The sequence below is a fragment of the Onychomys torridus genome, chromosome 15 (assembly GCF_903995425.1).
Source record: "Onychomys torridus chromosome 15, mOncTor1.1, whole genome shotgun sequence".
In the NCBI taxonomy this organism is placed as follows: Eukaryota; Metazoa; Chordata; class Mammalia; order Rodentia; family Cricetidae; genus Onychomys; species Onychomys torridus.
Window position 1 is genome coordinate 25291577 of NC_050457.1, and position 23884 is coordinate 25315460.

The 23884-nt window shown below is 44.0% G+C and overlaps 1 protein-coding gene across 3 annotated transcripts in view; it reads right to left on the reverse strand.

Moving 5' to 3' along the window:
* Window positions 1–1165: 1165 nt before the first annotated feature.
* Window positions 1166–23884, reverse strand: part of Pik3r1 (phosphoinositide-3-kinase regulatory subunit 1) — an 81825-nt gene continuing 59106 nt past the window's right edge. Inside the window, exons 5-16 of one of the 3 annotated variants that reach the window (XM_036206908.1) lie at window positions 19171–19302; window positions 18189–18390; window positions 17912–17991; window positions 6793–6895; window positions 5908–6006; window positions 5477–5657; window positions 5148–5273; window positions 4026–4168; window positions 3664–3840; window positions 3505–3573; window positions 2789–2959; window positions 1166–1612 (exon numbers count right to left, since the gene is read on the reverse strand). In XM_036206908.1, coding sequence (XP_036062801.1) covers window positions 1423–1612; window positions 2789–2959; window positions 3505–3573; window positions 3664–3840; window positions 4026–4168; window positions 5148–5273; window positions 5477–5657; window positions 5908–6006; window positions 6793–6895; window positions 17912–17991; window positions 18189–18390; window positions 19171–19302 — 1673 coding nt within the window. In that variant the 3' untranslated portion in view covers window positions 1166–1422. Of the gene's footprint in view, window positions 1613–2788; window positions 2960–3504; window positions 3574–3663; window positions 3841–4025; window positions 4169–5147; window positions 5274–5476; window positions 5658–5907; window positions 6007–6792; window positions 6896–8474; window positions 8849–10587; window positions 10790–17911; window positions 17992–18188; window positions 18391–19170; window positions 19303–23884 lie in introns of those variants that run through there. The other 2 variants (XM_036206911.1, XM_036206910.1) reach the window with 2 other exon arrangements.

Consider the following 23884-nt stretch of genomic DNA (forward strand, 5'->3'; position numbering starts at 1 on the left):
GACGGGGAAGATGGAGACAGCACATCCCCACTTCAGTTCTTCTCCCCTTCTCTGGAATCCCGAGAAAGTGCTCCCCACCTTACACGCCCCCTTCCTGCCCCTCCCCCCACCTGTTAAAACCCATGGCTCCCTTCCCCTCCAGATTCAAGAAGTTCACAATTCATTGGAAACAAACATTGCCAGGTACCGTATTTCAAGAGTCTTAACACTGTTGGACTCAGCAATACTTTGTCATATCATATATCATTTTCTTTTTCATTTTTATTGAATAAAGCAGCTTTGAAGCTTATTAGGCCCTGCCCAACATTTAGTCAAAAAAAAACCAAAAAAAACAAAAAAAAAATCTGTTATGAACTTTTTAACCTTGGGCTAACAGCCAAGGACTCTGTACAAGAAAAACTGTAAAATATTTCATAGTTTTAATTCTTAAGCCATTTTTCTTTCTGGCATCCTGTACATTTCTTAAAAAAAATAACAAAACAAATATTAACAAAAATGAGGGACAATATTTTCAAGCAACAAAAACTGGGATGAGGGAGCTTATTCTGAAGGTGTATTTGAAACTGGTAACAACGTAATAAAAATTAAGAATTGCATAGCGCAGCACGTTTAGCCTTCAGCAAAACAAAACAGAATCTATTTGGTATTGATACAAATCCATCTATTTGATAGTTAGTCACCCAATATTATGTACATATTTTATATACTGAATGTCACTTCAAGTCCCCTTGCCCACACTCATTTTTCTGTTGGTGGGTGGTTGGTTGTTGATTTGACAAGTTTTAAGCAAAACCTTTTCCGGTCTTTTTGTGTTTTTTTTCCTCTGAACATGCTGCATCGATGTTCTCTCAAAGTGTCCTGTGTGAGCAGACCTGCCTCTCTGCTCCAAATCGTTCATTCATTAAGAAGGAAATAACCCACAGTGCGATGTGTCTGGGCTCACCACACCCAGCGACGCTCAGGCTAAACCAGGCTGGACCAAGCGGGTCCCAGGCCCAGGCCCTTCAGCCCTGTCTACCTTCTGGTCTCCAAAGTTCCAACTTGCAGCTGGTAAAGCTTCAGAAAGCGTTAACAAGCACCATGGTTAAAGGCCTCTTTGTCCCTGCACGGAGAGATTTTTTTTTTTTTTTTTTTGCTTTTCTTTTTCTCTGTGTGTTGGCTGTGTGTTGTGGCTTTAAATTAAAAAAAAAAAAAAGAAAAGAAAGAAAAAGGATAAGGTTAGAAACGTCTAGTCATCCAACAGCCCTAGGCTGCCATGTCTTCCCCGACTTCTTTTTGTCCAAGAAAGCTCTAGTCCCATGTGCAGACAGCCGGCTTCATTTCTGCAGCTCAGTTCACGGGTCGGGCTGGAGAGGAGCCCTTGGCTTCCCAGAGGCCTCGGGTGGCTTGAAGGTGAGGAACTGGATCCGAGGGCAGCGCGCTTCATCGCCTCTGCTGTGCATATACGGGGTATGCTAGTGTGACGTTGAGCGAGTCATTGTGCTGCACCAAGGAGGTGTGTTGGTAATGGAGCACCAGCTCCTTCAGGGAGCTGTACAGGTTGTAGGGCTCGGCAAAGCCATAGCCCGTGGCAGTCTTGTTGATAACACAATGCTTGACTTCACCGTCTACCCTGGAGAAGGAACCAAAAAAAAAAAAAAAAGTCATTTAAGCTGGTCTCAGACAAACGGAATGCTGCAGGGTGTTTTTACCAAAGCCATCATCATGGAAGGGCACAGTGAGAATGAGAATGGGTCTGGTCACTCCCGGGGAGCCAAAGCCCCAAAGCCATGGTCAACTATGAGTGCTGCTTTTTCTGGTCAAGTGACACACACCAGGGTTAAGCATCTGGGCCTGCTACAGTGGACTGTCTAATGGTTAAATGGTTTAAAGGAGGGAGAGAGGCATGGCATGTGTATTAGGGTTTGTATGAGACACGAGATGAGTGTGTGATAGATGTGTGGCTGCATGTCATGTGTGGCAAGCGTGTGGCAGATGGCAGCTTCCCACCTCCCAGGTGCTGGTATTGCTGTCTCTGGGGGACCACATGCTGGCTTTCCTCCGGTTCTAATCGACAGGTCTCGTCAAGGCTCTCCTTGAAGTGGTATCACAACTCTCCTGTTCTCTCATCCTAACTCAAAATCCTCCCTCTGTGTGTCCTTAAATGAAGCAGTGATTGGCCATAGACTATAAGGTACTTTAGCGTCTGTCCACGCGAGCGGACAGTTGTTCCTCTGTCCCGAGGATGTCAATGACTCAGGGTCCCCATGCACAGCCTTATGCTGCTCTCAGTCACTCTGATCACTAGGACTACAGACATCATGCTCGGCCTTCAGGTTTTACTCTTCAAATTGCTTCCCAAACTATTATAAAAAGGAACTAGGCTACAAGACAAGACTGTGTCTCCTTCGGGGTGTATCTCTACAGGATCGCAACGGGGTCCTTCCTCTTCTTGCTCTGGTCAGTCCCTGGAGGATGACTTTATCTATTTTAGGTGATGGTCTCATAAAAATGACCTTGCATCCTAACAACATTGACTTTTAGAGGGCCATTTCTGTTTATAATTAAGATGGGGGGTGGGGAAGACCTCAGGACAACTAGAGATGAACTTGTCTCGACATTGGGCCCCAAGTCCCAATTGTCCTACTATATGGTGACAGGTGTCTGTTAGGTTCTTAACAGGTTCATTTATCTGCCTAGACTAACAGCACTATACGATACTTCAAGGTCGAGATGTTTTCCAATCCTGATCTCCAGGGACTAAGTGAATGAAACCTAATGAATGAGCAAGTTTTCTGGAGTTACTTACACTACAGAGCAGGCATAGCAGCCCTGCTTACTGCTCTCCCGGACAAGAAAAGTACCATCTCGCTTCCCTCGTAATAGATTCTCGGCTTTGTTTCGGTTGCTACTTCCAACATTCCACGTCTTCTCATCATGGTGGGGCAAGTCCTCATCATCTTCTACCAGTGAGTATTGGCTACACGGGCAGAAGTGAAGGTGAGTGAGTGAACGGGTGGGTGGGAAGCCCAGCCTGCCCCAAGGTCTCCTTCCAAGCAGGCGGATCAGAGGACTCAGCCTCCTCACCAGTCCCCAGGGTGAATGGTTAGCAAAAGTCATGCCTATCTCCATTTTCAAATCAGCCATCACCCTTAGGTACCTGGGCAGAGGGCAAGGACAGTACTGAGAAGACTGTCAGTTCTCAATTCAAACCAAACATATACTTAGCCTTCAAGATATACTAAACGTAATTGTTTGTCTCTCATTGTTCCAAAAATATTTGGGGATTTTTCTGATGTTCAGGGACATCATTATGGACACAAAGGGTCAATTTACACAGTTGTAGGGAAAACAAAAAAGGAAAATGAAACCAAAAAACACTCCAGCCTTCCTGGGCTCAACTTGCCCTTTGCAAAAATAACTCTGGATAACGCTACTGAGCTTCTCCATTTTTGCTTGAGAGACATCCTAAGGTCAGTGAAAATCCATTCACAAAATGGTCTCCCACCTTCTGTGGCTACTTACTCTTCCGTGTTTTCATTTCCTAACCACTCGTTCAACTTCTTCTGCCGAACACCTTTCTGCGTCAGCCACCTGAAAGAGTTTTGCAAAAGAGAGAAGGCATTGAGGACTCCTCTTTGGTTTTGGCCATCATCAGTTCTTCAGGCTGTTTCCAACACTTACATCAAGTACTGGTCTCTTGTCTTTCTCAGCTGAATGAGGTCTGGCTTAATGCTGTTCATGCGCTTGTCAATCTCACGATATTCAGCCGCCTGCTTCTTCAAGTCTTCCTCCAGTCTCCTCCTGCTGTCAATGATCTCACTGATGCGAGACTTTAGCTTATCGTAATTATGCATAATCCTGCAGGCAGGAGAAACATATCGCTAAGTACCTGGGTACGCCATGCAAGGTCCCCAAAGTTAAGCTTTGTTTATTCCATTTGAAAATTGCTCAAATGACAGGAAGGCAGAGCATCAGTGACCAATCTTAAAAAAATTTGTGATACTTCTGTCGCAGGGGTACTGGGATGCTCACGGCTCAACTACCTTTGAATTTCTTTCTCGTTGCCTTCACGTTTAAACTTTTCTATGTATTCTTTGCTGTACCGCTCCTGGGTTTGGCACTGTTCTTCAAATATTTTTATGGTCTCATTAAATGCTTCAATAGCTGTTCTTTTCATTTGAATTTCCTGCAACACAAGTTTCAGAAGACAATGTCATCCCTGTCAGAATATGGCTTTTCACTGTGAGAGACAGGCTAGCTCGTGATGTAATGTAAGCAAGCTGCTAGTCGGCACAGTCATCCACGGGCACCGTAAGCTTAGTGACAGCAGCCCTCCTGGTCACTAACAGCCAGACACTGAGGTTCCTTATTGAGGTGATGTAATGGCCACACGGGGCCTGTGCGATTTTTCTCATCAACTTCAAATCATCTCTAATTGCTTAAGCCAGATACAACATCAATGCTATGTAAACAGCTGTGCTGTACTGCTTAGACTACAGTAGCAAGGGGGTGGCGGGTAGGGGATGGGGAGAAGTCAGTACTGTACATACAGGACTAGGAGATAGGGAAAGCTGGCATGTACTCTGCTAGCAGAGCCGGATAGGAATTCACAAACTCTAGTCAAAAGGATCTGGAAACAGACGTTTCTTTTGGAGAATTTTCTGTCTACCTCCACTTTTTAAAATTATTTCTTTTACTTTTTTTGTGATTACAATATAATTATATGATTTCCTCCCTCTATTTCAAATTCATGTCCCTTTTCACTAGTGTGTGTGTGTGTGTGTGTGTGTGTGTGTGTGTGTGTGTGTGAGACTAAATATGTAAACACAAACTGGTCATTCTTTTATTTTATATCCATGCTGCTTTCTCCTCTGGCAATCAGCTCAGTGAACACAGCCACTTCTCACAGCAAGGGGGATGGATATGAAATTTTCACCCCACAGCTTGGACAAACTGACATTAGCAGTTATTATTAATGTCTAGCCTAGACAGAAGTCTCCAGTCAGGAATTACATTGCATCAACTGAAAGCTCACAATGACCCTGCCAGTTAGAAGCAAGCTTAATGTAGGATGCTTATAAGCATGGCTATACTGAAAAAGGTTAGAGAATTTTTCTTTTGAATCTGATTATAACATGTGTTAGTCCAAAACATCCTAAACTCACCTGGGACGTACGGGTATATTCCTCATATAATCTATCATATTCCCGACTTTTTTCTTGAAATTGAGTATTATATTCATGTAATTTCTTCCCTACAGCTTCAATATTATCTTCTTTGACAACTTGATCCTGGAAGGATATACAAGGAAGAAAACAGAACTCATTTTGTAAGGTATTTATTCAAATAACAATTCTTAATGAAATAGACAATGTGCTATCTGACTCAGCCATCATGAAATTCCAAGTCTGGGTGTTAAGTTTGTCAAAAGCTGTACGTAGGCGAGTGGCTCGGCCCTGTGTTACTGCAACGTGAGGAGTTCTGAGCAAGTTACCTGCTGGTATTTGGACACTGGGTAGAGTAACTTCACATCCAACTTGGGGTTGTACTGAGCTAGGGACTCGTTCCGGTAGTGGTTTATTAGTTCAACCACAGAGTTGAAAGTTAATGGATCAGAGAAGCCATATTTTCCATCTCGGTGAAATATTTTGATTAATTTGTTATTTCCTCCTTTCCTGTAAATACAATACAAAAAAAAAAAAAACAAAAACGGTTATTACAGTTGTCTGATGCAGTTGTGGGGGGCTCTTGGGAAAGAGGGAGACAGGAGAAGGAATTGGAGGAAGGAACAAGTATGATTTGAAAGTTCTATCACGAAACCCATTACTTTATGTGCTGATTGAAGGAGAAAAAAAATCTAATCAAGACTAGAAATGTTTTCATGACAACCCAGATATCCCGATGCCAGCTGACTTCCTGGCTCACCTTAGTGTAAGAGTATAATCGCCGTGCATTTTAGTGGATGCATCTCGTACCAAAAAGGTCCCATCGGCTGTATCTCGGAGTTTTTCATTTACTTCTTCCCTGAAATCAATGTAATATAAGACCATGCTTACTTTTCAACTTTGAATAACCATACTCTTACACAGACACACACACCACTTTTTTCCTCCTACACTCAGGACTGCTATACCATTGGACCAGATCCTTAGCCTGAACAGACACTCTTCTTTAAGACACAGAGCAGAAAACCCAGCAGCTCCATATCTTTACATCCTCCTGTCCTTGTAGAGGCAAATGTCGGTATTGCACATCTTCAAAGGGAACTAATAATTTCCCTTTGCTTGCAAAAAAATAAATAAATAAGTGCACGGTATATGCACTTATGTATGCATACACCCATTTATACTACTGACATATCTGTAATACAAAGTTGTTTTGTTTTTTTTTTCCCTTTTCAACCAGTTTCTGACAAACTGGCACAGAAAGTCATAATCCACAGAGGCTCTTCCAGCCCACTCACTCATACTCTAAAAGCTAAAAGGGTGTACAAGGAGACCAATAACCTGAATTCCTAAAGTCCTGCTTACTAGAGAGAGAGAACAGGCAGTGCTCCATCACCCTGGTGCGCCCCTGACATCTCTGTCAGTAGAGAAGCTTCCTGGGTCTTTCATTTCCCGTGTCACCCAGCACCCACAGTGCTCCAGAGCTCAGTGACTTTTCTGGTTGTCTTTGGAAGAGAACCAACTATGTTTCATGCTTCTGTTGGATGACATCCTAAAAATGGAACTCAGCAAGCTGGTGCTTTCTGTTCTTCCTGGAAACCTCCCTGCATCTGGTGGGCATGCAGAGCCCCGTGGCTGGCCTTACCTTGAGATATCTCCCCAGTACCATTCAGCATCCTGTAAGGACATATTGTTGTTCATGCTGTTGTTGGCTACAGTAGTGGGCTTGGGAGGTTTGGGAGGCAGTGCTGCAGGCAAAGGAGGAAAACAGAAGTTGTTGGCAATCATAACTCCAAGTGCACATTTAAAATGAGGCTCGGATCTTTTCCGATGAACAACACTTCATTACAACGAGGGGAAAGGGATGCAATTTTATTTTAATTAAAAATGCATAAAAATTCTATTTTCAGTTAAAAGGCAATTGAATTTACTAAGACGTTTACAGTGTGTGTGTGTGGGGGGGGGGAGAGTGGACACCAGGAAGTCACAATTCTATGTACCACGGCAGATACTTGTTTTCAAAAGAAATCTCAGAATATGGTTAAAACAAAAACTGAAAAGGAGAAAAATAGAAGAGGAGGAAGAGGATGACACAGACAGACAGACAGACAGACTTAGAGGTTAAGAAATAAATGGGGCTGACTATAGGAGAAAATCTCAAAGCTAGCCCAGAGTCAACATTTCTCCCTGTAGACTGTAGTTGTATGAAAGTTGTGTGCCCAGGCAGCCCCAGCTAAAGTAAGTAACTAGGAACATCTGAGCAGGAGAAATGACAGGAGTTGCCTTTTTTTTTTCTCTTCTTTAATTATGAAAGACAAATTTGGTTGCTCTATCCTGCAAGAGTGCAGTAATCACATTTTTAAAAGCCCTCATTTGCGGCAGTATGTTCTAAGAACTGGGTTTCTCTGTGTTAGTGTTTCGGGCTCAGCCCTGCCAATGTCACTTTGGGAAACTCATCTGTGACCTAAATCTCCTCAGTCTTCATGTTACCATTCTGCTGGGGGACACTGTGCTCTACATGTTAGGTTTGATTAACACCCCTGTCCCCTTTTTCAATGTCAAAGTCAGTATGTACACAGTGACAAAAAAAAAAAAAAAAGTGACAAGAAGCCCTCAGCATTTCTGAGTTTCCTTGTTGCAGGGAGGGCTGACCCCAGAGGGAATAACCAAAGAAGCCTAGGATTTTTAGCCAAATCCGAAACCATTAACTCTGAAAGCACTGTGAGTGCTTTTAATTTATGCCCCAGATGATTTCAAGTGTCTAGCAAGACATTTCTAAAGGTGCAGAAAGCCAACTTCTTTTTTCCATTCTAGTATCTCAGCAGGAGAGAGCAAGCGAGTCCCCACATCTGATTTATGAGAGTTTCAGGTCATCAGACATGAGGTTGAGTCACCACTACATCTCACATGCTTTCTAAAGCACCCAGCATTATCCCAGGAAAGCACCACACTGCCAGAGTCCACAGCAAGCAGAGAAAACAGCACAAAGGACACGTCCCCTTAAGTCAAGTCACAATATACAACAATATAGCCCACGTAGCCAAGGATCATAATTAACAAAAGACGCCAGCGGAAAAGTGGAATCTAGTTCCCATCCATTCAGCAAGACCCAGCAAGTATCAAATACAGCCTGAGCTGCTTGCTCTACAGTCAAACAATCCATTTAATTTTAAAGTTCTAATCTGACTAATTTTAAACCGTGAAACAAATCAGTAAAAATAGCAACCTCGAGAGGATCTGTTAACAGCAGCTCTCAAAAAACAAAAAGATTTTTTTTTTAAAGTCACAAAATTAACTAGCTCTCTCCATTAATACTGCAGTTATTACCTGGTGGATCCATTTCTATATAAAACATCAAGTCCGTGCCACAGTTTATATCTGTCTTGGCACACTCTAAGGCCAGGTCTTCCATAGTCCAAACCGTGGTGTACATTTGTGCGAGAGTTTCCTCGGCTGTGCTCAGTTATAAGAAAAGAGTCCGGCTTTCTTTGTAATGGTGTCTTGGAATTCATTTTAAAACCTATACGGGGCTGCACTGTAACCTATTACATCACACGCCCCAGCCAATCAAGTCAGAAAAATGTCACCAGACCACTCCTTCTTCATCAGTTCTCCTGGATGCCAGCCTCACACAGCCCCAAGCCTCTCTCCGAGAACCTACATGCCACACAGCTGCGATGTCTACATGCTCACCGTTTCGAAGGGTGTTTAATTTGCCTGCTCTCCTCCAGCAGTGAGTTCTCTACTTCCCTCTTTATTACTCCTTGCAACAGCGTGGTACGGCTGGCTGCCGTTGGCAGAGTGACAACAGCTGACACCCTGCAGCTTCCAGCTCTGTCCCTCAGTGCATCTGGGCTCAGAGATAGCCTGGCTAATTCGGTGGTCTAAAAACCTTACAAAGGCACCCGACTACTACCCCTAAGCTCTGTGTTATAGTCCTTAGAGATCGCCCATGTGTGTTAGAAGCAGAAAGGATCAAGCACTCTGGATATTTAAAAGACAGTCTTCCACAGTTCTTAAACATGGCCATAAATGCAGCACATTAAAAAGGGAAGCTGAAAGACAGTGCTCAGGCATAAAATGCCTCTACCAGAATATCCCAAGGTCAAAACAAGACTTTACAGAATAAGTCATGAAAACTCAGCCCAGGAATGAATGAAGACACCTATTATTTGCAGAAATGATAAATATAATGGTCAACATTGGTAATGTTTCTACCTAACAACACTGGACAGCATGGTGCTTCTGGCAAAATAAGAGGCCATACATATAGCAGAACACAGAGTTCAGGTGCTCTCTGCCAAGTGTCTCACTCAGGAACCCATCTCACTGTGAGCTGCTTTAAAGAAGGTGATGTAATCTCTCTCTCTCTCTCTCTCTCTCTCTCTCTCTCTCTCTCTCTCTCTCTGCCCTCCTCCTCCCCCCTCTCTTTAGCTCAGTGCCTTACTGGGGGACAATATTCCTTCTTAGCAGTGTTCAATATAAAGAACTCAATTTCCCTACAAATCTAATGATTTACCTTGGTTTTTTAAATCATTCTGCATGTAATTCCATCACCACAACCAGAGCTTGATGGCCACTGGCACTGGGGGCCAGGGTCGCTTGACATTTACATTATTATGGAGGGGTACTGCTCCCCTGTAAATGTGGCTTCATTTTAAAAACTAGAGTGTGCTTTGTGGACCTGGAGGGTATGTATCTGCGTGGAGATTTGTGGCACACAGAAACCCCTTTAGATTTCTGTCCCATTTGGAATCACACAGCATTCAAAGCAGAGGAAGGCATTCTGTTCCCTGGCTCCTGTACATTTGAGTTCCCTCTCTAGGGCATTACTGGAGACAGCAGACTCAACCCCAATCCCTTTCAGTTCACGCTTCTCTATTTGCCTATAGCTTTAAGTAAATCTAAACTAAAATTTAAATAAAAATGGTAAAAGTGGTGGTGAAGTATGTCCTTAGACAAGATCTTTAAAAAAAAAATAGTTGAATAAAAATGTTGAGTCTTTTCCCAAAAGTAAAGAGACAAGTCCCCTTGGCAGCATAACCCATGGGTCAGCCCAAAAGGGCTAGTGTGCAGCACACCCCCAGCAGTCTAGCGGCAGAGTCCTGCGGCCATGTGGCAAGGAGACCTTAGGGGCAGGTCAGGGAGACAGGTGATTTTCCGTAGTCTCTGCAAGCTCTGGCTTGGTCCCAACTTCCTGACCCTTACTTTCTCAACTCCAAACCCAAACCCCATCTCTTCTCCGCAGTGTCCCCCCCTGGAGGACAGAAGGGAGTGTCTCCCCTAATCTCCCATCTGCTCTCCCCAGGCAGCACTCACCCAGGCGCACACACTCCCAGTGCACACACACATACTCACACCCGCCCCAGCCAAACTAGAGAGGGCGGCTTGCAGATAAAGAGCCCGGTGCGGAGAAGTGCATAAATGAAAAGCGACTTACTTTGTAGGTTATGCATTTCAGCGGTTTCGCTTTGAACTGCCAGTATCCCACCGAGAAAAAAAAAATAAAAAATAAAAAAATCCAAAGAAGCTGTTCTTCCACCAAGTGGGCCCAGCCCCCCCCGAGGCTTCCCCCGCCCGCCAGGCACCGGCAGTAGCGAGCCTAGCAGGAGGAGAGCGCGCAAGGCGGGGGCGCGCGACTCTCAGCCCGGCCGCCGCCAGCTCCCCCAGGCTAGGCTGCAGCCGGTCCCTCCGCCCCGCGCCGCGCCCCGCCCCGGCAGCACGTCCCCGGCTCGGCGAGCAGAGCCCCCCTGGGTCGTGCTACTGCACCAGGGAAGAAAGGAGCCCCGGCGGGCGCTCGCACGTCTCGCTCAGATAAAGATCGCGGCTTCATGATTAACTTGGGCAGGTTCAAATATTTGCTGAGCTAGGGATTTGGGGAGGGGAGGGGGGGAGGGGAGGAGCACCCAAGTCAAAGTCAAAGTTGTCATCAGGCTGACAAGTGGCCGAGGCAAGACTGACTTGCTCATTTTCGCCTTGGAAATGAGAAGGGCATTGTAAGGGGGCGCTGAAAATAGTTCTCCCTGGTGGCCACTGGTACTTGTATGCGCTGGCAGCCCCGGCTCCCGGGGCTCAAGTGGCCCACGGTGCAGCGGCACAGGAAATGGCCCAGCTAGTTCAGCAAAAAATAGAGTCAAAGCCGCGTTTGTGAAGGCCTGGACCTCTTGGAACAGCCCCAAACAGGGTGCCTCGCTCTTGTGTCCACCTCCTCCCACACATTGGCACAGTTGGCCCCGCAGGTGTAACAGGAAAGACCTTCACTGAGAGCATGCATGGCACACGGGCTAGCAGCCCCAGGAGGACATCCTCCTGCAAGCCCAGATTTTTCAAGAGGTCAACTTGAGCTCACCTTCAAATGGTCATAGAACTTTCTAATCAGACTTTCTAAGAGGTGTGTCTGCACTGGGTTAACTGAGGGCTGGGCGCGGCAAAGCACAGGACAGAGAAGGACACACCTTCCTCCTTCCTGTGGCTTCTAGTCCTTTCTTTCACAAAGTTGCAACTAACTGGTTTAGGATTGTTGGCTGGCCAGAAAAGAATTCACGTCTTTTCCTAGGAAACGTCTCCACCACATCCACACAGAAGGCCCACTTTAACCTTTTGAACCACAAGTAAAAGTCACAAAATCCCCTAAACCTCAAAACATAACCGTTATTTAGATATTACCCCAGGCAATTCCTTCATACCTTAGGGGAGGAAAAACCCCAAACAAAAAGAACCCAGCCTTCAGACTTTTGGTCCTAAACTCCATTCTCTGCTTTTAGCTTTCCTTGGTCATGAAAAGTAAAAATGGGTAAGAAATGGAATTTGCTTTCTTTTAGGCCACATTGAAAATATATATATATATATATATATATATATATATATATATACCTATAACAAAACTCTAGCTTCCTGGTTTTCTCCCTTTTAGCTTAAGGAAAAAAAAAAACTGCTTTCTTATTTTAATGCATTGCCCTGCTTTAAAAAGAGCCCTTCTGGGAGAAACAGACACAATGGCTTCTTAAGCATACCTGTCTGGACCTACCTCAGAACCTCCTAGGAGATTTAAATGTAAATCTGATAGTTTCAGAACAAAAGTATCTACAGCAAAGTAATATACTCTAGAAAAGCCTTCAAACAGCCATGAACACCTTGTTTCAAACAATTTCCTCACAATATGTACAATCACCTACCATGGAGGCTCTCTATGTGACTGTGAGAAGATTCTTTCCCCACTGAGAAGATTCATGCTCTTTATAAGCTTAAGGAGGGAGCCCTCTGCTGGCAGAACTGAGTAAACCACTCCAGATTAAGAGAAAAACCATCAACAACACATTTCACCTTCTCTGGATCCAAGATGTTCCCAAAACTAATAGACATCATTAAAAGTGTGCTCCTGAATAGACAATTCACTAATAAACCAAAGACAGAGACGTCACAATACCTAGGAAATAATTTCCATTGGGCTGTTTTCTTCCTTGAAGAAAACCTGTGCTTTCTCAATGTCCCATTGCACCCAGGAAACCTTATCAGCATAACTGAAGGCTCAGTTCACCTTCTGGATGTTATAAGCTAGCATGCATCCCCTTCCTCGGGGGTTTTGTACAACTCATTTCAGAGGCAAAGACAAGCTATGAATCTACTTTTCAGCAGATTTCACAGAATCAGAAACCTTTCTCATGATTATTAACATGCGTGTGAGAGTTATGTGCCATGGTTTCTGCCCTGAATGAGTCCTCTTCCGGCACAGCCTGAGACCTGGAAAGCTTGCTTCTGCATGGCTTTCGTGTGCTACTATTAGTGAGCAAAAACCAGGAAAAAGGGAGGCAGCAGAAAAAACTTAAAGAATCATCTAGAGTAAAGGGGACATGTTCCTTCATAATTTTAATGTCACACAACTTAGAAAGTAGGGCCATACAGTATGAAGCAAACCTATAACTCCATGTTCAGGGATCCCCAGGAGCCACACACCCTAAGGAAGTACACTCTTTTCAGTTAGTAAACAAACCCAGGTTTACATATGCAAAAAGCCAGACACAGGCTACAGGCTTTCAGCAAAGGCACGCCCACTGTCTGGCAGAGAGGGGAACTCTCCCTTGTGATTACAGCCACCTCCCCCGCCCCCATCCTGTCCCTTGAGAGACAGAGAAGGCTGTGCCATGAGAACAAAAGTAAAACCATCCCCCAGCACAGGCACAAGGCTCCCAATGCTGTGGCAGATCTTGAGTAAAACTGGCTAGTTTTAATGAGATTGAGTTGGGTTCTCTCCCTGTTCACCTCTACCTCAGGATATGCATCTTTTTCAAAGTTTCATCCCTTACCTTTGAAACAACTTATGTCAGACCACATTTTAAACCCAATGGGAGAAAGAAAGAAAAAAAGAGAGAGAAGTAGTTATTTCCCTCAGCCTAGCATTTGCTTACGTCTCAGCTGAAAACCCAGGCCAGAGTACTTAGAACAAGCTGCATGAATTAAGCTCTTCAAGAGGGATGCGATGCACCAGTGGTTAAAAATTAACCTTGACAGGTGTAGAAGGGCAGGGAGAGAAAGTCACTTGTTGCTCTCTCCAGGCTTGAGGGTGCAATGTTAGACTCCAATTATGCCACATTAGTATTTCTGAATACATCCATGAAATCCAAAACATGGGTGGTACTCAGAGGTACCCTGTGTTCACTGGATCTGACCCTACCGCAACTGCCCAGTCGAGGTCAGCTTAGCTCCCCTTGTCTGGGCAGTGTAAGGAATTCCAGAAAGCCTACTGCTCAGCTTCAACTATATCAAACATTTCTTGTAATGGAGGGAATGGCAAGCTAACAAGAGAGCCCTGGAAACATACTGTCCACATCACCTGTCCACATCTGGACCCCCTTCCATAAACACAAGGAATCTTTACCTCAAAGAGCTGCTGGATGCACAAAATGTTTCTAACATTTCTTTGAAAACCCAAGTTTATCAGTGTATGTGTATTATGTGTATCATTGGAGAATTACTAGTCTGTGCTCATATCTGTAACTGGAAAGGATCAAAATGAAAAATTGGTTTTGTCTTTGCCTTTTAGAAATGTAGACAAACCAATTCAACAGTTTTGAAAACCACAGGACAGCTAAAGGTAAGGGAACAGGGGCTGAAGAAGATACACACAGTGAATGGGCCATTTTAACCTATGCAGAAAGCACCCTGGGACCTATTGGGACACAGGTGAAGTGGATGACACAGGGGACGCTGTCCACGGTTGTACATTTTGTGCGCTACGCAAAGGCACCTTGGCAAGCTGTCAGGGGGCGTGGCACTGACATGCAGGCCACTCCACCCACCAAGCCACACTGCTTATTTATGTCAGCTCATTTAATCTTAACAACCCTGGGAGAGCAACCCATTCTTCTTTCCACTGTACATCTGATAGGGCCTTGTCCCCAAACCTACCCACGTGGCACTGTGGCCCTTTGCTCTATGTTGTCCACAGGATCTTACTTCCCTCATTCTTAGCTCCTTACATTCTAGAAACTTCAGAAGGCTTTTTGAGTGGACACTGAAAACAGCCCCATGGTTTGAGATGGTTCCAACAACTTAGTCATACAAAGATTGCAAATAGAACAGGCCGGACCCAGAGGTCGCTCCTGGGCAGATCCAGCTGTGGTATACCCTGGTTGAGTAGCATAGAGGGAGCCTCTCATCTGTTTCTTCAGGGTCCCAGTGGAAGCTCATAACCCTGTCACTTAAAATGTAGGCTTGGGTCGGTGCCTGATGGACCAATTTGGAGAAACCTAGTCTTAAGAGACTGCTATGTACAAATGTCCTAGCTTGAGTGGGCACAACCTCAAGGATACAGCCTCAAAGACTTTGCTTAGCAGCTGGTTTGCTGTCCATCTGCATCAAAATGCCATTTTCCTTTTCTCCAGTTAAAACTGGACCTGTTTTCAAAGCCCTTTTCAGGGTGCATTCTTCCATGAATTTATCTACTCAATTATCTTAAAAAGTCATCAACTGCACCTCTAAAGCTCTGTCTTAGGAGAAGGGCGCTCCCAGCTAATATTTAGGTGCTGTGTTTTTAACAGGACTTATTTAAGTTGATATTTTGCCTTATCATTCTAACTACTACCTGGTAAAACTCAGAGAAGATGTCTACCTGCCCCACAACAAACACTTCCTTGTAGTCCCATTTGAGGGTCCTTCAAAGGCTCCTTTCTGTGCAGAGCGGCAGTTTCTATAAATGACTGATTTAGGAGCATTCACTTGAGATGCACCGGAGGTGAGTTTCCAAAGCCCTTGAGGACCCTGGCATGCTGGGCTCTAGGTGGTGAAGGCCTCTGGGAAGGCCTTGGATTCCCACTGGTTTGCAGAGGCCATTTCTTTTTCTTGGGATACCCTGCCAATCACTGCCTTGTTCAGGATGAAGGCACCTTCCCCTACCCTCTTGTAGGTGGAGAGTGAAGTGAGACACTCTGAGGCATCCATTTAATCCTAAGGGACCTAGATGATGCTCAGGGTGTCTGAGAAGTACCACATGATATGCAAATGGCTCAGATAGGGCTTAAGAATTACTTGGGTTTAATTCTTTTTCTTTCTTTCTGTCTGTCTGTCTGTCTGTCTTCCTTCCTTCCTTCCTCCCTTCCTTCCTTCCTTTCTTTTCTTTTTTGGGGAAGAGCCTACACAAATACTGGGACAATCCAGTATGTTCAATCTTTGTCATTCCTCAGCAGCAGAGCAGATGGAACTAATCCTCCTTTGAAATTAGGATACCAATTTCTATGTGGCGGACTGTAGTGCGCTTCTGTGTATCAGGCCACATTATGAAAATGGTTGTTGATGATACATGCTTACTTTTATAAATCAGTCTTATAAAAGACATTTAATCCATTTATATTAAACTCCAGTGGTGATCCCCCTACCCCCCAATCAGACAAATAAGCCCTTAGTAATCAATTAATCTGTAAAAGTCCTGTCTGGCTTTAAGTCTCCATGTCACCTGCCTGATGAAGCCAGGGGGTGTTCCTGAGAAGCCCAGGATGACCAACTCCTCAGCTCCCCTCACCCCCTACCCACCCTAAGCCCATGGGGCAAACAAAGCTCAGCTGTGCCTCCTCTCCAGGGTGCGTCTCAATGCTAGTCAGGAGGAAGTGAACAGTCGCAGCTGGGCGCTTTGGCTGGGGCCTGCCTATTCTTGGTGCCTCTCTTCCTTCCTAGCCAGTGTGGTTAGTCTATGGCTCACAGTCACATCCATTCCCCACTCTCCTTCTTTCCCATTAGGACCAAAGGCGGCTCCTGAACATAACCCAGGGCTCCTGAGTCCACTATCCAGTAAATTCATATGGGCCAAAAACCCACTGTGCTGCCCTCAGCCTGAAGTCCCAGGCAATGCTTACAGATAGGTTCCTCAGTGCACTTGTCTATAGCTCTGGGCATCCCCGTTGAATGCTGATTGCTGTGGTTTGGAACCTTTAGAACATACCCTGCTTGTATATAGGGGACAGTATTTTGGGCCAGTCTCCCCAAGTCTTGCATCTTGAGTGCATCCAATCATCTCAGGCTGGGGTCCGAGCCCACGCCCTTGCCTCTCTCTCTGTCTGCTGCCTCCAGATGCAAAGACACACAGCACGTCAGGCAGTGGCTGACAGAAAAGCACCACAGCTTGTTGCTCTGTCCCAGTGGCTGCTCACAGCCATGCTAATCTGCATGAGTTACCCATGGAGGATAGTAGAAGCAGGGTGCTTCGGTTTAAAGGACTGGGCATAAAGGATGCAAGCAAAACTTCCTCTTGGCCCTGCACCTACATCTCACCTACTAAGGGCCGATTAGTCATCTAAATGACCAGCCTTGTGCACTAACTGCTACTAGATCACAGGTTGTCTGGACTCTCTAAATGAAAAGCTGTTGTTTAGGGGAATCTAACACTCCCTGCCCTGTTAAATGGCTAGAAGGCCACCTGCTTTCAAAGAGGCCTTTCTGGCTTGCTCTCACAAGCTTCAGTGAACACTGCTTTCATATTGTCTGTGTTATTGAGAGTGTTTGTTTTGACAGACATTTCACGGCATAGTCACTTCCAAAATACACACTCCAAAATACTTTAAATTATATAGTAACTATAAATCCCCCCCCCCTTATAAGTATTAGAAAAACCAAAAAAAGAAGTCAACAGTTAAAACAAACTCCATAAATTTATTCAGCAGCCTGAAGCCTAAGAGGTGTTGGGTTCAGGGAGCTCTCCCAATGCTCATCTAAGGCAAAATGCTCATCTAAGGCAGGAAGGAGGTTTGAAGGCAAGGCCAACCCCTGCTACAAAGTGAGTTCAAGGCCAGCCTGAACTACATGGTGAGACCTTGTATCGAGCTAGTAAATTCAGAAAAAGAAGAAGGAGAAGGAGGAGGAGGAGGAGGAAGAGGAGGAGGAGGAGGAGGAGGAGGAGGAGGAGGAGGAGGAGGAGGAGGAGAAGGAGATAACGACTAAACAAAATAGCTTAAATTCTACATGAGCTGACAGCTGACTGAACCACATAGACCACCACTGTTATTTTTCTGTGAACCATAAATTAACATATTACTATGGGTTACAATTGTACCAGAAGCCTGCATTAATTCAAAGGAGATAGAAACCACTGTTTCTATCTGTATGGGCCTCTTTTGTAGCTAAGGAAGAGAGAACAAAATGGTTTAAGCATTGGCTCAATGATATCTACTACACACAAACTTACTCTGTTTCTTGCATTTTTTCTTTTTTTTAACTTGCAGAAGTACAAAGAAAAGGCCCCAAAAGCTAAGTGAATGTCAAATATTGCAAAGCCTTACCTGGTGCTGGCTGTCGTTCATTCCATTCAGTTGAGATTAAAATCTCTATCACTTTTATGAGGTGTTCAGTATTATCAGAGCTGCAACAAAGAGGGTTTTGTGAGAACCAGAGTTCCTAAAAACAGTACATTCTACTGATGGGAGTAAAGCAAGTCCATGTACAATGTGCATCGGTGACCCAGCATCTTTAGATAACCCTTAAGTAACCATTAGGGCCACTCATCACCCCCTTCTCTATACCCCCTACCCCCAAATCTCCTTTTCATCTTTCACTTACCTGGATGCTGGGAATCTGAAAAGCACAGGGCTGAAAATTTCAGAGAGGACTCTTGCATTCAGAAGATTTTTGCTGGAGGCTTGAGAGAGCTTGAAGAAATGCTTAAGCAAATACTGAAGCGTAAGCCAATACTGATGAGGTATATTAGGTGACCTCATGAGCTTCTTCAACAGCTGGATGTAGTCTTCAGAGCTTTGTACTTCTACAAGTTACAGGAAAAAAAATACAGGAAACAGTGAGGCTATGTAAAGGTGCCATCGAGCCAATGCTTGAACCATTTCTTGTCTCTGCTTTAGCTACACAAGGAGGCCCATAGAGAAATCTTCAGGAGAGCTACGGGGGACATTTGTCCTTCTTATTAAGAAGTGCATTGTGAGAAAGTAAAGATCTCCAGCCAAATGAAATGCAAGACATTCTTCTTGTAAAAAAACCACAAAATGTTCAGGGTGTGCTCTCAGAAGCCTGGCCTCCATCAAGCAGCACCAAGCATGATTGGCTACTTCCTCAGAGCATCAGATAAGTATCACAGGTTAAACTTTGAAGGTCACGAACCACAATTTCCTGTCCCCAAAGCACTGAACAGAGGAGCCTCGGCTGCTGATGCTGAGTGCTCCACCCTCGATACATTTTGTTCTGGGTGTACAGGGAAGAGGGCGAGAATATTTCTCACCATGCATTCTAGTCCTGGGTCTCCCAGTCTGAGGTTAGTGCTTGAATAATCATGACCTTCATCTCTGCAGTGATATTTGCAGATAGTGATCAGAAGTTAATTAGCCAGTTTTAACACATGGGCAGGCTTCTAAGCAAACAGGAATCCAAGTCCCTCCTATGCTTGGTGGCTGTACAGTTAAGGAGGGCATCGGGGTGGTGGTGAGCTTAGAATTTCCTCAATGCCTTCTGCTTATACCCAGCACTTCACAGAGTGACAAGCATATCTATGTGTCAGTATCTGTTCAGAGAGGTCTGAAGAGAGGAAACCAACCTTGGGCTAAAGACATCATTTCGTTGTAAACAGCTACTGGAATGACAGGATTGGGTAAGTCCAAGAGATAGCGTTTGAAAGCATCTGCTAAAACTTGTACATCAATCATTTCCAAGTCCACTGAGGCGGCATCTAGGAGAGAAATAATTTAAGAAATATTTCAGGCATTCACACTTCTGTCGGGCCAATTTTCCAAATGTGGGACTTAAAGACACAGGGAAGGAAGCAATGTGAGGAAAACAGAAGCCATGGCATGGTGACTACTGTTTCTCATAGGGCTAGTTCCTGAATTGGGGACAGAATGGCTTTTCTTCGTGTAGCTCTGTCTCATGTGCTAGAAGCACTCAGCATTTCCAGCCTTTCGCTATTGGGCTAGTACCACATTCCTTAGGTCAACAAGAAACAATGCCACTGTTATTGATAAGTTAGTGTCCTCCCCAGTGCCTGTGTTGAAACTCAAAGCCCCAGTGCTCCATCCAGAAACACTGTTTGGAGATGGATCCTGCAAGAGGTGATTAGGTTAAACAAGGCTGTCAGAGTGGGCCCTAAGTCCGATCTAACACCATCGTAAGAAAAGACCAAGTCACAGAGACACCAGGAATCCATGAATAAATGAAAGGCCATGTGAAGACACACTGAGAGGCAGCTGCTGGAAAGCCAGGAGAGGCCTCAAAGAAAGCAGACAGGTCTATACCTTCATTGTCTTGGACTTCCAGCCTCTACGGCTGTGTGAGAAACACATTTTACTCAGTTCTAGGGAGTGGTTCTGCCCAGACTGAGAAGGGACTGACATACATATATACAGCCAATGTTTCCTCGGACCACAATAGGAAGATGAGAAACGAAAATTCCAGGTTTTCTCAAATCTGAACTGATAAATGTTACATAAAATTCAGCCTTAACAGAATGCTCAACTAAATATCAAGATATGACAGCATTTTAGCACTCAATTTCAAGATTGCCTGTAGAATAATCTGAACTGTTCCAGAAAGCTTTTCCTAATGTTGTCATTATCCAGCCTGTGAGCATCCACCTAGTTCAGAACAAAGAGAAGAGAAATGAATTTCTCTGATAAATCCATCAGCTAGAAAGGAGGTCAAACCATTCAGTAAAGGGGTAACAGTAATCCAAAGCACTTTTCTGCACACATAAGGTATATGTAGCTCAGTCCTTGGGAAGTGAGGTCCAATAGAAATCAGGGGCACCAAGAGCAAGAATGGCCAAGGGCATCCATAAAAGACAGGCATTTGGCAATTGGAAGGAACATGAGGAAACTTATCTAGGGAAGATGTGCTCAGAAGGTGGACTGACGTTACATGTTTTTACTGTTTCCAGTTATGGCATTGAGGGTTCTTCTGTGAAGAAGATATAAGGAGCAGGATAATATAAAGAAATTACATAACTCAGCACATGGCTGGATCAGGCAGTGTCTAGGAGGTAAGAAAGTACCAGAGTCGAGTTAAAATGGTTCTATGAGTACTTAGGCTATCCCTGAAAAATGGACACTGTAAGTAAGCTCTTTAAACTTTTCCCCATTCAATTAAAAAGACAAATTGAAAACCTTTGCCTATTCATGATTTCTTTGTAGCCAAGAAATTTTTATATGACCCAAAATATATAGGTATGTAAAATAGGCACACAAAGCAAATACTGAAATTATAAAGCAGTTTATTTTAAAAGTATTCATAAGTGCACATATAATTTTACCATTGATTAAAGGTGAAGGCTAATTTGCATACTAATGAGTGATTTCCTTGTTTATTCTTACACAGAATTAAATCTTAGCTTAGTATTTGATACTGTAAGATACATAGCACCTTCAGTGCTTTTCAGAGGTAATCAATACTATTGTTTAAATATCATGAATGGGAGCATACTGCTTTGTGTAAATACATGATATAAAATGGCAGAATTATGTCAAGGGTCATTCCAAAACTTTCTGGAAATTCTGTTCTAACCCCATCCAAAATTTCTTTAACTTTTTTTTTTAATGAAACTCAAACAACAGTTTTCACAGTCAAACATTTTTATACAATCCAATATGTGTGTATGCATATATGTATGCATGTGATATGTGTGTGTGTGTGTGTGTGTGTGTGCAAGCCGATATCCTAAAGATACATAAGCTGAGCAGGATGATAGGAAAATTCACGTCAAAGTCATCCATAGTTCAATCATAGTGTTTCTATGAGGCAGGAGACTTTTTAAGTAATTCATACCATACAATTGTGTTGGACCTGAGCTGAGGTGGGTGTGGCCTCCTGGCATAGACTGCATACACAGTGAAGGTGTGAAGGATTTATGTTCAGAACTAATGATACAGTGAAAGTGAAGGAGGGCTCAGGGGTAAATGCTGCCCAAAATGCCTTAGACTAGTCCATGTTTGGTTTTGACTTAAAGTTTGGTTCAGAAACCTTTTATTGTTCCAAATTCTTCCTGACCACCACATGCAGGTAGTCGACCCTTTATGGGAAATGACCCACACACTGAGAAGTTATGGTAAATCAAGGCTGAGACTAAGGTACAAAAATTCTGCGGACACATCACTACATTGAGCAAAACTTGTTCCACCAAGTAGCCAGATGTAAGTGATCATCACATACCACTTTTATCCTCTCAGACAATCAGTCTAGTATACACTACACATAAGACAGGAAAGGGAAAAAACTATAGAAGTTGAAGGATAAAGGGGCAAAATGCTGTGCCCCTTAAATATCCTAAAGAGCTAACCAGACACACAGCACTTTATAACAAGTGTGCAAGGCCATACTGAGCCTTTGCATAAAGGGTCTAGGCTGAGACTAAGTAATTGTTAGTGAAATTATATAGTGTCAGTTAAGACTATGTGGGTATCACTACAGAACTCCAAAGAATATTCCAAGTTTCTGGCCCCTCTAGACAATGCTTGTGTGCCTCATTTCATCTCCTTGCCTTGAAAAATCACTGAATCTCTCATCCTGTAAAAGTATGCTTCACCATTTGTCCATGTCTGTAGACTTCGAGGGTCACGTGTCCCTTTCTTGGGCATAATCCCCTTGGTGCGCCTGCAAGGGCTGATGAGCAATCCCTTCTCCAGGAGACTTGGCAAGCAGTCTGCCAATTATGTATCCCACATCATACTTAGGGTACCTCTCCCGTGCTCTTCCTGCCTTTCTTAGCAGCCAACGTAAGACGTTTGGCAGGTACTTAATGTCTGGAGCCCTTAGGCTGGTGCACATTTCAGAGCCCTTCTTAAGAACCCAGGGAGGGTGGTCCACTCAAGTCTTGACAGTGTTGGAATGAAATCACATCATGTAGGTCTTGGGATAAACTCACCAAATGTCAAAGTCCACAAGAGTTGATAATGGAGTATGCTTGATTTTATTATTTTTTGGGGACGTGACTTTCCATGTGCCCCGGGGTTTCTGACTTGTGCAATATAAGATTTCTCTTCTGTAATAACACTACCCTGGCAGCTCTTAGCTAGCCACAGCTGTCTTTAGTGAAAAGAGCTGATATTCATTTCATTTCACTTTTTGCCACTCTACCAATGGGTAACGAGACCCTTCAATACTTCACGACTCCAGTTCCCTGGGAAGCCCCTCCCCCAACCCCCAGCCAGCCACCAGCTGATGAGCTCTATCTGGTTCAGTGGTTCCTAGGGCATGTGGGTAGAGTAGGCTGCAACTGGCACTATTTGGAGACATTCTTGACTGTCGTGACTCGGGGGGTGGATGCTACTGGCACCTGGTGGGTAGAGAGGCTAGGGATGTGGCAAAATGTTCTGCAATGAACGTGACAGTCTTCCACTTCTTCATCAGCGGAACACATGAGAAACACGCCATGAGAAAGCCCAATTCAGGTTAAGAGAAACCAAAAGGCGTCAGGAGAAAATTTGGACCATTAAAATTCAAGTAAGACACACACACACACACAGAGCAATTTGTTTTAGGGTAAAATGAAAGAGGGGAGGGGAGGGCAGGGACAATCAGAATAATCTTGGTATAAACCACAGCTTTGCTGCCCTCCCACCAAGTCATGTTACATGAATTTGCTTAAGTTGGGCTTTCTTTACTGGAGACTTAGAGTCACCAACACTTCAGGTTAGCATGAGCTGCTCTCCAAGGACATAGTGAGTATTAAGAGAAGTGGGCTGCTTGTCCCATGTGTGGCATTGCAAATTTACAAGGTTATTTAAAAGCCAGCATTTTCTTTGTCAGGTGAAACTGAGGCTTTCTCCGGGATATATATATATAAAAACTTGATGTATTGAAAAGTCTAAAACCTGGAGACACTTTTTGCAGATGCACTCTTAATGTGTGTTCTTTTGTGGCTATGAACATGTGCCAGTTTTCTATGTGTGGGTTTTGATGGTGATGAGGAAGGAAAGCTGCCCATCAAAATATATTATTGACGTGAGTGAGTCTTGGTGGTTTACGCCATCTCATGAGTGGTGTGAAAACAAAACAAAAAACCAAAGCAAAACAAAAAACTTTTTTCCAATGCTAACCTGGATCATTTTGTATTGGTCACATTAAAAACCTTAAACCACAGCTTTTCACAATTTCATCAGTTTCTGATGTCTTCACGTTTCCTGTGACTTTTACCATGTGTTCAATTTTACTTTTTTTTTTTCCCCTTGTAACCAACACATGTAACTCTATTTCAGTTGGCAAAGAACAAAATTCAATGTTTCCTTCACACCCTGGTAAGGTTGGTGGAAACGTAGAAAACA